The following is a 12,939-nucleotide window of genomic DNA, read 5'->3' as shown; positions in this document are numbered from 1 at the left end:
TGATATATGTCATCCTCGTTATCATCATCATAAGCATTTTGCCATCGTTGCCACAAATTCAGAAGCCACTATGGTCCTCACCTAACACCTTGTGTCAGTTAACCGTTTTTCCAACAATTCTAGTTTTTTCTCTCTCACACACTTTTACCTCGAGCTCATTCGTGGCTAAGCGGTTAGCGTACGCGCCTTTGGCGTGGGAAACCCGGGTTCGATTTCCGGCGGGAGCTCATGTGGTTTGGATTCCACGTTAATCAGTAAGTCCCGTCTCATATAGCTTCGCTGTTGAAAGGGACGTTAAAGTGAAAATCAACTCAACTCAACACTTTTACCTTCCACCACATTTTCTATATTATAATTCAGAGTACAATTTTTTTCTCAAATAATGTTCTAACCACTTTCTTTCCTCTTTTTAATTAAAATTCTATATTGTTTTCTTCATTATTCCTAGTGCTTCCTCACTGGTTTTCCGGACAACTTAGCTGATCGTCTACATTCTTCTCCACATAAGCATTTCAAAACAGTTCGTTTTCATCGTGTTTGCATAGCATCCGTGCCTTTTTCTTGTAGAGCACAATATTTTACATCAGGCATGTGCACGTTAGAACAGGTTGCTTGGACAACCACAGAGGACTTCCTGGCGTCTAGGGCCGTGCGAGAAAATGTATTCACAACAATTGAATAGTTATATTTAATGTAGAAACTTGTTCATTGCACACTAACATCACAGGAGGGGACGCGGTGGCTCAGTGGTAGAGCGTTCACCTCCGGTGCTTGGGATCCCGGGTTCGATCCCAGCTCGCGCCGTGTGGATTTTGTGGTGGACAAAACACCGTGCTCGTGGGTTTCCTCGGGGTTCTCCCACTTTCTTCATTCCTGCATTTCATTCATTTCTCATCATCACTAACTTTTTTAGTCCAACCGGCATAACCGTGGGACGTAAAACTGAAATATTTCATTTCATTTTTAACATCACAGGAAAACGAAGCTGTTATAAAATAATCAAAATATTTACATATTAAAGAAAAGCAGAAAAAATCGATTTATTTGCTATTTTAGTGGGAAACTTGACAATTTATGTTCTGAATTAATCTTTCAATGTTAGGTGGTACATTGGATGCTCCAACGCGGATGTGGATTTCATTTATCCAGGAAAAAATTTCAGTTCAGTTTAAGAGATTACTTAGGAAATAAATGTTCAACAACAGGAGGGCCGGATGAAACATTTCAGTGGACCGGTACTGGCTGTTGCACATGACTGCTTTACTTAAAATATTTGATGAGTATTCTTAGCGCTTTATTCAAAAAGCCATAAAATTTGTTTTTCTTCTTCTTTTGAAAGTTAGCTTGTGTCGCCATCTCTACCCTAATTTTATTTCTAGTTCACGCTTTATATCTTAGCTAAGAACAATACTACCTAGGTACCGAAAATTAAGACACCTATTCTACTACTATCATTCTTCTTACTCCTGCTAGTCAATTATATTTGATTGTTTAATTCCAATCATCTTTGCTTTTGATCTTCTTAATGTTTATTATCATCCCGTATTCTTCATAGCTCTTCCTCTTCTAATACCTTATTAATCGAGTGTTTTTCTTTCTTTTGTTTGAGAGAATTTTATTAAATTGTCATAGGAATGTATTCGAAAGATGTTCAACATTTCGACAAAATAATGCGCGTTAATAGGTTATGTCATATATCTGTTAGCCACATGTATTATGTGTGCCACTAAAATAATATTTTATAAAAATGTTGTTTATTTCATTGTTCGTTAAAAAAGAAGAAGAAGAATCTTGAAATTCATATCTAAAAGTGTCTTCTGTCTTGCATTCTCTCCAAAATTTTACACTCTTAAAACCATAGCTCACCAAACAGAGACTGCAAAGTTTGCAGACATAGTAGTTAGAGTAATGTCCTTTACAAGATAGAAAAGGCTCGGAAGTAGAGGAATGAGACATTTTCTTTCGTACAAGGTTTCAAGTTTTATAAAGACTGTATATGTTCATAAAATATATGCTGTAAATATCTACCAGTAAACTTATAACTTAGGAAGCTATTGTTGTAATTTCTTAAAGCGCGAAGAATATCATTAAGTGATTATATAGATCTTGTGCCCTTTCGACAGCGACTGATTCAGTGTGGTTAAAGAAAGTTGCTCTTGGAACCATCTAATAAGGGATGTTCTTTTCAACTACCTAATTAAAATGATTAACCTGAAGTTTTGTGTATTGTCTCATTCTTAACGCACAGTGTTTATTAATTGTAAAGCGCATTGCTTGAATAAAGAATAAATGGAAGTACATGATTAATTTAATTATTATTCCTTTTCAGGATAAATATAAAAAATATAATTGAGAGTGATGCTGGTGCATATGGCTGTTACGCATCAAATGATGATGAACACAGTTGGCATAATTTTACTCTTGTCGTAAAAAGCAGAGTTTCTCGATCTGGATCACATGAATCAGATAATCAGGATCATTATACATCTATGGTGTCAGTGGATGAGAATCACTCAGAGGTAGCAGATGATCCAGTTTCACCAACGTTTAGTTACCATCTTGATCCTGTAGTAGAAAATGGAATCGTAGGGGACTCGATACCAGCAGCTTCACGCTATAAGAAAGCAGTGGGGGCTAAAAAACCTACTTTTATAGACATTACAGACGGTGTGACAAACGAAAGAAGAGCAAAGGGATCAGAAGTATCGTTGAAATGTGCAGCAGATGGTATGTTGTTATGTCATATATACATACACAGTATGTTCTAGTAACTATTAAAATTTTCAGTCAAAATATGAACATAGATAAGTTCGTTTTTCTTTATAACGTATTACTTAAGTTGTAGGAAGGAATAATGCAAATTATACGTTTAGTCCTTAAATTGTTAGGGGATATAATTTTCATATTCTTCATTGCTTTATTAGATAATCGATTGACTTGAAATATTTGCAAGAAATAACCTTGAATCTTCTAAGGTTATCTGGGGATAATAATTAGTTTTATAACGTAGATATTAATGTCGAAAACCAATACCCCAAAATTATTCGAGGAATAATAACGTCAGTTACGAAGCCAAAACGTTTCTAGCTGAGTCATTAAAAAGAAAGTTGAGTGTTTTCAGCGGGAATTTTGTTTATCCCCTCACCTTGTTCTCTGTGTACACAGCTATGCTAAAAATTCTTTGACATTTATGATATGTTTTTTCAACGCACACTGGAAGCTTACAATCTCTTTAAAGCTATTTTATGAACTGGATAGAACTTGAATGACTTGTTCGAGACTATGACTGAAAATTATTTTTGGTATATTTATATGTGCATTGTTCATCGATGACGGTAGGACTGCAATTCTTGGATGTTTATCATTAAGAGTGTTCACTTGTAAAAGCCTCTTCCTGGATAAACTGTAATGTTACTTGTTTGGGTCACCATATCATTATATGTAGTCTATTCACTGTTTCCGTTTAGTTTTAATTAAATTCAGAGTATACAAAACCTGAAGGTCTTTTTTCTCTCTTTTCTTTTCTTTTTTTTCTTTTTTTTTTTTTAAGTTACAGCAACGGTTTGAATACAGTGTTTCCTTGTGACTAGTGCGCATGGTTCCGGATTCAATTGCCGGTTGGGGTACTTGTCTCAGACATAAACTCAAGCGTAGTTTGAAGTCTATTCAGTTTTATATAGCCTCAGTGCTGAAAAGGAGCATTAACCTCAACTCAATTCAACTAATCCAATGGAATGTTGTAGTATGCTATCAGAACTATTCAATTTCCTTTGCTTACAGTGGGACTTTGAGTTTTACTTTTCACCAAGTAGTTGTGTTGGTATCAAATAGGAATGGACTTTTTTTTATATAACTATTCTATCAAACCTTGTTTTCATATTGTCAAACTAAACACAACAATACACCAAGGATGTTATAAATAGAGGATCTGCCCATATGTATCTTCATCCTATTAAATCGGTGAAGCCAAAAAGCAACCGAGCATCGGCACGTCTGATTGGCTACTCTCGTTTCTACCATTGTCTGATTGGCTACTTTCGTTTCCGCCATGATTGTTGGCTCAAAACATTGCGATCCTATTGGGCGGAGTGGGCAGAGTAGGGATGGCGAAACTGTGACGTATGGCTTCAAGATTTTGTTGTAAGGGCACATCCTCTATTTTATAAGATCCTTGCAATACACTGAGCAAGGCTATGTGATAATATATATAAAATACTCAATGTGTGTTGTTTTTTTACATGAAACCTTTAAATAATTAATCTGTACAAATAATAATTTTTGTTTTATTGTTTTCTTAAAAGGAAACCCCACTCCAAGTATAAGTTGGTGGAAAAACGATGAACCAGTACATGCAAAAAAGTCCAAAATAATTTTTAACTCCTGGACGCTGACTATAAAAGAGTTAAGACCTGAGGATTCTGGAATTTATAAATGTGTAGTCAGTAATGATCATGGAAGTATTTCTCGTATGACAAAATTAGAAGTATATGGTACGTTGCAAAAACTTAATTTTCTTATATCTTGAATTATTATATATATATATATATAATAGCGGTATTTTGTATTTTTGTATGTATAATTTGTAACAGAGTTCCATTCGAAAATATTATTTTTTAAATCTAAATAAACTCCAAAGCAAAGAAGAAAGAAAGAAAATAACATTGACTTCAAATACAAAAGATTGTACAAAGTACTACTTACGCTCAGTAGCTTGTTGATGTTTTAATTATTTTCCATATATATCTAATTGTATATATTTCCATGTATATGTAATTATATATTCTTCTCTCCTGCATCTCCATGTGACGCAGAATCACTTGCTTTAATTGAACGTGAAGATATAGAAGATACCGATATGATACTTCCAGTGGGATCCTATAATAATACTCAAGAAACAACTGCCCCTAGATTCAAAAATCCAGAGAAAATGCGGAAATTTCTAATTAAAGCGACGTCTAAACCTCTCAAGCTTAAATGTCTAGTAGAAGGTAAGTGTTTGTAACTGAAATAATAACTCGCAACATTAAAGAATAAGCCTTTTAAGTTTTTAGTTTTATCAAACTTCTTGAAACAACACTGACAACGCAAGACATGACTAGGAACATTATTATTATTATTATTATTATTATTATTATTATTATTATTATTATTATTATTATTATTATTATTATTATTATTATTATTATTATTTAGATGGTTGTAGTATCGCCTTGTTTTTCTTCTTTCAAAAATGATTCGAATCTGTCGTTTTCCTCATATTATTTTTTGTTTTTAATGCTTCACAAGATTATTTATGTCAATCCTTCGAAAATTATCAATATAGTACTATATGCTGCTTTTAAATATTTACATGCAACAACAGTCTTTAATAATTGTTTATAAAATAGTGTAGAGTTTAGCTTCTAAATAAGATTTTTAATATGTAAGCTTGGATGTTCTTCCTGCTCCTTTTCATTGTTTAAAATTTCTGTTCTGAAATATTTGGAAAATATTTAATATATGTGTTTGTTAATATCACTCAGAGTAAGTAATACCATATCTTCCTTTTGTCTTATTATAGGAAATCCTGTTCCTAACATTACGTGGTACAGAAATGGGAAGAAACTTAATTTGTCATTGGATTTTACGAAACGATGGGTATTAGATGTCGATGAGATTCCTGAAGGCAATTCAGTGAATTACACATGCATTGCCGCAAATGACTATGGAAGTATTAACCATACTTTCAGCGTTTCTAGCGTTGGTAAGTTATTTTTTTAAGAAGTATCCAGAAGTTTTGATTTATAGCGTGTTTTTTATGTAGAGCTAAAATTCTTGAGAGGCCCGCTTGTAATCGCTTAATGCGTTTTTTAGACAATTGGTAGAGACAGTATTAGGTGCATTTTAATTGACTTTTAAAAATATTGTAAATAATAACAATGATTTGAAAATTTTGTCAATATGATTTGAGAATTTTGACAGCATAAAGTTCTATTGTCGGTTGTTTAATTTTCAAGTTGATAATAGTACATAATATTTTTACAGAGCGGATAGAGATACTATCGGTAACGCTAAAAAGATATTTATAACAATTCACTGGTTTTGCAGCCAATGATATGCTAGTAGTTGCTTTAGAATTGTACTAAAGTACGTGCTTTAGAAGTGCGTGTATTTTCTATACTGATCTAATAGGGATGCTTGTATCCGCACAATAAACGGATTTTCAAAACTGACACAAACATTTAAGGGGGCGCTTATATTCGAGGGGTGTTGATATTCGAGTAAATACGGTATGTGGGTAGTCTCTAATTTTCCTCTGATATTGATGTAGATTTAATTAACATTCTACTTGATTTGCAACATAAGTATACTAACGTACTTCATTAAATAAAATATTTTCGACTATTGCAGAGGTTTGTTCTTTCGTCGGCAGACCTATAGAGAAGGCTAATTTCGTTTTCTTCCGTGCTGTACTTCATATATCTGGGCATTCTTCATATAGATTGCCAAAAAACAAAATCAGCTTTCTCCTCGAAGATCAAGATCTAAAGGTTACCCAACCCTTATCATAAATCTTTCTTTCTAACCATCTTCCACCTTTGCCATTGCAAGAGAGAAAGAACTGCGGCGAACCCCATTATTGTTATCACAGTAGTATCATACTATCATACAGCTCTTGTTACTTCTAGAATCTGTAATAATATTAGTGTAATTCAGACGGACGAATATTTGGATAGCAAGGCTTTGGAGCTAGCCTATATCATTTGGCGACAATATATGAAAGAAATCTTAAATTCTACGATTTTTAATTGTAAAACACACAGTTCCTTGATGTAAATTACTTCGGGAACCATATAAATGTTATCGAGTAGTGTGAAACTCCTCTATTCCCGATCGAAGTCTGTGTTTTCTCCATGTACGACATGAAGGAGTAAGCAACACTTTTTGAAATCTGGGATCCTCTCACCTCGGAGTTTTCAATGTTTTAACTGATGTTTGTTGTACTATATGTCGATAGGCTGGAGACTAACCCGGTTTAAGCTTCCTCCCCCTTTAGCGCAGTATGTTCGATTTGTGGTTCGTCAAATATTTGGAAAAATAAGGAAACTACGTACCATATGTCGAGGACATCGAAGAAAGTTATCTTGTCTTGCAAAATGTTTTTGATGTGGATAACGATCATGTCGATAACGAAATGTTATCGATAATGATATGAATCAACCCTTATCAAAACGAAAGCGAGGACATGCTTTAAACTGTGAAAATGGGAAGTTGATATGGCTTATTTTGTCTATTTATATGAATCAGAATTTCGATTATAATGTTCAACCAGGTGTGGTCTAGTATTTTATTTGAGATTGATTTCAAGTTGCACAAATATATTAACAAGAAATAATAATAATATATTGATACGAGAAAAGAAAAAACTACTTCGTTGAATGAGTTGTATTTTATTCCTACTTTGAATATTTTTTATTGTTTTGCGACATTGCAGACTATTCAAAAGGAAGAATAGGCCAGTCTTACTTGTTCCCCCCGGTGACAGTAGAAAGCAGCTAACTCTTTGTAATAGTGACAACATCTGACTCATCGACAGACCGCATGGCTGCAAATGCCCTTTTGATAGTTTTACTGCTGATAAGAAAAATTACCGTCTCCTTTAGCCTAGCCAGCCTAAAACTTAAATATTTCATTTCAAAAATTAGTTATGTTTCTATGCAAACTGTACTTGTAGAATGTTTCTATGCGAACTGTACTTGTAGAATTCTGTGGAGTCTAGGTTCACTTTCAATATGATATATAAATGTAAACTTAAAATTTATATTTATTCAGGGGCGTCATTTAGGGGGGCAGGAGGGGGAAATTGCCCTCCCCCCAAGAGTTCGAGGAATACATATATTTTAATCGATTGTCTTAATATACTAGTACAAAACGTGAAAGTCTTAAGTCGGTGGTGCTCTTGCCCCCTCAAGGGAAGACTGAAATGACGCCCCTGTATTTACTATTTCGGTAGCACTACTGTTTCATAATATATGATTATTTGAAAAGAAACATTTGTAAACTAGTAAGTTTTATTAAAGAGTTTATGAATAAGCCACAGGCCATATCTAAAATGGATGTTTATATTATGTATCTTTTTACGTAAGAAATGAATTGTAAATAGATAAATTAAAACAGGATTTTAAAATAATAAGAGCTTCAGTATTTTGTTTAAAATAGAAGTTACAAGAGATTTTCTCCTGAACGACGTGAAGAGGTTTCATCAGAGATGTAGTAGTGCTCTGCGTGTATTACTATTTTAATTATACATATTTTCGCATTTGAGAGTAATACAGTTACTTACCGCATTTACTGATAGAAGGGCAGTAGTTCAGTTACGCTAATTTTGCTTACTTTTCTTTTTGATATGTAATTATTCAATTTAATTCTGGACAGAAAATTTCTGTAATGAATAGAAAGAAAATATGTTTTTCTACAGTATCAACTACCTTTGCATATATACTCATATACATATATATATATATATATATATATATATATATATATATATATATATATATATATATATATATATATATATATATATATATATATATATATATATATATATATATATATATATATATATATATATATATATATATATATATATATATATATATATATATATATATATATACATTTTTTATTGTTTTAGAATCAGATTCAGAGGTGCCTTATATCATGCCTGCCTTCCCAAAGAATGTGACAGCTACAGTTGGTTCTAATGTCTTATTTGAATGTCCTGTTGCTGGAGACCCTTCCGGTCTCAGATGGTACAAAGGAAAGGATATAACATCAAATTCGACTTTTAAAGAGGTAAGTATACAAATGATATTTGATATGAAATATATTGTTTTTAAGGAAATGAATACATGACTATTTTATCTAGATATGTTTTTCATTTCTTTCTTTCTGATTATCAAACATGATCACATGTGTCTGATTATCAAATTATCTTTATGACGGGTACATTATCCAGCGTTTTATCTGTTGTTATCAGATGGAAGAATGTAGGGTATAAGTGTAGTCAACATAAAATACATTCCTAATGATTGCAGATGAATGTGTATGAATAAAACGTTTGTAACAAGTAGTAGTACAAGAATAGCATAATCTACTTATCATTCAGTCGACAGAGCATTTGAAATCAAATGCCCTGTATTATACAATATTGAAAAAACAACTTTAGAGGACCTTTACATGGAATTTTAAATAAATCACCGAAGAAAACTTTATTCTTTGTATGCACATATACTTTAAAACACAGAGAAACATTTCTGTTCATTTGTTTTTCTAAAAGAAATAAAAAAGTAAATTTTACTTAATAATATCAAGAAAAAAATCATTGAACAAAAGATTTAAAAAAAAGCCTTCTGTAATAACATGTAGAAATGAAAATATCTTTCAGTTTCAGTGGAAAAAGTGTTTTAAAATTAGAAACGTAGACAAGGGACTGCTTCTTGAGATAAGTGTTAAGATTTGAATTTGATATCTGCCTATTGTAAGTTATATAAATTTGAAGTGAATTTCGATTCGATTTATTAAATTATATACATTTCTTGGTCACATTCGTAACAATTCCAGCCGCGTATTTCCTCAGGATCATGAGCGTGTCATATATCATAGATTATCTGATAAATATAATATTTTATATCATATATACTATTGTATAGAAACGGAAGCAATCAGAATATTTTGTAAAGTAAAAATAAACTTTCTGAATGTTATATAATGTATTCAGACATTCAAAATGTTATTCAGTTATAATTCATTCAAAATCGTGTTCAAGCAGCATTAATAAGAAAATTTTCTTTTTTTCTTCATTTAATATTTATAGGAAAAGAAAATGTTATCCAATATATATTATAGAAAAATAAAAGAAATAGAGAGAGATTGAAAAACAACGTACTTAAAGTAGCTACAAAACGCGCTCGTAAAAGATTTAGAATGACAACTCAATTTCTCTTGCAGCATTTCTGAACACTTCAGTAAAGTGCGAAGTTTCCAACTGTATGAAATCGTTGTGAACACTGCAATAAAATTAAATAACATATTTTTTAGTTTATTATTTATTTTTTAATTTCAGATCAAAATCGCTACAACAAAAGATCCTCAGATTTTAGGACTAGATAATATTGTTGATGGGGATGAGGGATGGTATACTTGCATTATATCTAGTCCACATGGAACCAACAAAAGCAGTGCCTTTCTGAAGGTTATTGGAGGTAAGTTTTTGTGACAGTTAAAGACCGAAGATAACGTAACTTGCTATACCTAGTACAGCTAGATGTTAAACTTAACTGTAGTGAAAAGTAGTATTTATATGTTATGCCAAAAGCAACATTCCTGTAGACTGGAATCTACACAGAAAGTAGTAAACCGTCTTTTGAAGATACTACTATACCATAGCCAGTCAGAAATATTTCTATCTTTTGTTTAAGGAAAGGGTTATGTCATATTATTGCTAAATACTATGCTATGTGAAATTCACTTACAACATTTTATGAATAACTCCCACTACTGTGACTTTTCTTCAGCAAATTTATATTCAATATTCCAAGACATTTCTTGCGTTATAACACTCTTAGTACACGTTATAATCATTTGATTGTTTTAATAACAGCTAAAGAGCTCGTATTTCTTAAAAACTCCAGATGGTAATTGGAGTGTTCAATTTTTATACATTGAAAGAACAGAAGAGTTAAAAAGGATCAAATGATTTTAAAAAGAACCAAAGTATGCAACTTGTAGGATTTAAAATATAGACTTCATAATGTGACAAAATGTAGCACTGATTTTTTTTTTTTTTTTTTTTTTTTTTAATAAAAGTTATTCAAGTACACAAATTTTGTCCTGTTCGTTGCAAAATGTCGATCATGTCGATTCCATTCATTAAGACTGCTAATAAGTTCCCCACCCACTTCTTCACAACTTTCAATAACATGCCACAAAATTCAAAGAATAACATATTCATCAGCATAATTTTCTATACTATTTATAAATACTATTCAGTAAAATAGTGTATGAAAGGTGCTGTTTGTTGTTGAGCATTTCGTCGTCATATCGTATGACTTCATAAATAGTTTGAAGACATATTTCTTAATAACGAAAAACATTCAGACAACACCAAATACTTAACTTCTAATGATTAGTTCGATAGAAAAGTATCGTCTGTATGTGTACCATTTTTCATTAATTGGACTTTGTCATATTACTTTTTCGACGTGAAATTGAATGCCATATAATAATCAACTGATAATATCCAACCTATATATACACATGTATTACTATATTCATAGTTTTATTTAAAAAGAGCAAAGAAAAGCATCAGTACGACATTTTCATTCAACAAATATTAACAAGGAGTGTAAACACTTGACACAATTTTGTTTTACTGCAGGAAACATCAAATGATAATATTCTTGTAGTATTTTTCTAATCAGAGAGCAAAACTTAAAGAAGTCCTGATACGTCGTACCGTTTCGCATTGCCAGGAAAATAAAGAACTGGTATAGTTATCACACCTACAACTTTATTTATTTATTTATTTTTTTAAGTGATAGAAGTTACTTATATGTAATAAAGTTATTCGAAAAGTTCTGCTTGAAAAGTACAATCACTAACTAGTATAGTCTCAAGTGTGGAATGAAAAGGTTAATCAAATCACATTTTTTCGTTTTCTTTTTCTAAATATGACGAGTGTAATATTTTATTAAAACCCTACAATCTAGCTTATAAACTGTAATCTCAAAATAAAACAAGAGAGAATTTTACCAACTAGCACTTTTGACCTAATTATTTGAGACTTAAAATTTATACATAATTGATTATTGTATATTATAGAGAAGCCACCAAGAGAAGGTCTCTGACAGCTCGCAGTGGCGTTTCCATTACTCACGTGCCAAGGCTTTTTTCGGTGTATCTATAATTAGTTAATTAATAGTGTAAAACAGAGTGACTGTGGTTTGGTGACACTAGTACCAAAGTAAGGGCTGCATTTTCTCCCGCCTGGGGTAAGAAACTTCAGAGACCATCTCTTGTTGGCCCTGCTATAGCATTTCCCTTTTGTATATATATTCAAGATATTGCACTGTTATATTCATTGTTTTAATGTAACAAACTGATCGTTAAATTTTTAAGTTGAAATATATTTCTTATTCTTTCTGTAGATAATCCCCAGTTTCAGTACTTGGTAGATCATGAAGATGTGGATGAAACAGGAACGTCTGAAGCAGGTTCTTACAACGATAGTCAAATAAAAATGGCACCAAGATTTAAAAATCCAGAGAAAATGTACTCACTTGTCGCCAAACCAGCTGGGAATGTTATTAAACTGAAGTGTGCTGCGGAAGGTATGTTTAGTTAGTACCTAAGTAATTAGTACTCTTGCCTTCTCTATGTGCGCTGTCCCAAGATTAGCTTTTAGGTAGTTTTTATTTTCCATTAGTCTTCACTATTTAATAGTAGAAAGTAAGCTAAGAAAATAAATCATAAATTTAAGTATCTAAATGATTGAAACTAATTATACTATGATTGAAAAAAAAAATGTATAACTGATTCGGAAATCAAATCTGGGTCTCCGGCTTAACATGCCGATGCGTTAACCACGACCTATCCAGTCCACTTCGTGAGGAGTCGTAAATTCTATCTTTTGAAGTCGGTACTCAGTCACTCTGTTCACATGGATTATACTATAAGTACTGGTTTGCATGGATAACCCAGTGTCTACGTTGCAGAGCACCTCTGATAGTTGCATTATATATCATATGTAATAAATAGTTGAAATAACCAATTTTACACCACACCAATTCCTCTGTAGAGAAATCGGTGTAAATTAAAAACGACTATTTATATATTAAATGGATGAAATAACCAATTTTATATCCAGAAATTGGTGTGAAGTACAAACGGTTATTT

At 31.9% G+C, this 12,939-nt stretch overlaps 1 protein-coding gene across 5 annotated transcripts in view; it reads left to right on the top strand.

Annotated features, from left to right (window-relative positions):
- The window catches only part of LOC145692382 (fibroblast growth factor receptor 3-like), a 186,955-nt gene that overhangs the window by 133,845 nt on the left and 40,171 nt on the right, over positions 1-12,939 (top strand). For all 5 annotated transcript variants that reach the window (XM_081767691.1, XM_081767684.1, XM_081767687.1 and 2 more), the window contains 7 exons: positions 2,330-2,727; positions 4,302-4,490; positions 4,812-4,988; positions 5,561-5,743; positions 8,678-8,838; positions 10,109-10,247; positions 12,192-12,374. In XM_081767691.1, the coding sequence (XP_081623817.1) occupies positions 2,330-2,727; positions 4,302-4,490; positions 4,812-4,988; positions 5,561-5,743; positions 8,678-8,838; positions 10,109-10,247; positions 12,192-12,374 (1,430 nt within the window). The remainder of the gene's footprint in view (positions 1-2,329; positions 2,728-4,301; positions 4,491-4,811; positions 4,989-5,560; positions 5,744-8,677; positions 8,839-10,108; positions 10,248-12,191; positions 12,375-12,939) is intronic.

The sequence above is a fragment of the Thermobia domestica genome, chromosome 1 (genome assembly GCF_964235325.1).
Source record: "Thermobia domestica chromosome 1, izTheDome1.hap1.1, whole genome shotgun sequence".
Lineage (NCBI taxonomy): Eukaryota > Metazoa > Arthropoda > Insecta > Zygentoma > Lepismatidae > Thermobia > Thermobia domestica.
This window is presented reverse-complemented; position numbering and strand designations above follow the sequence as displayed.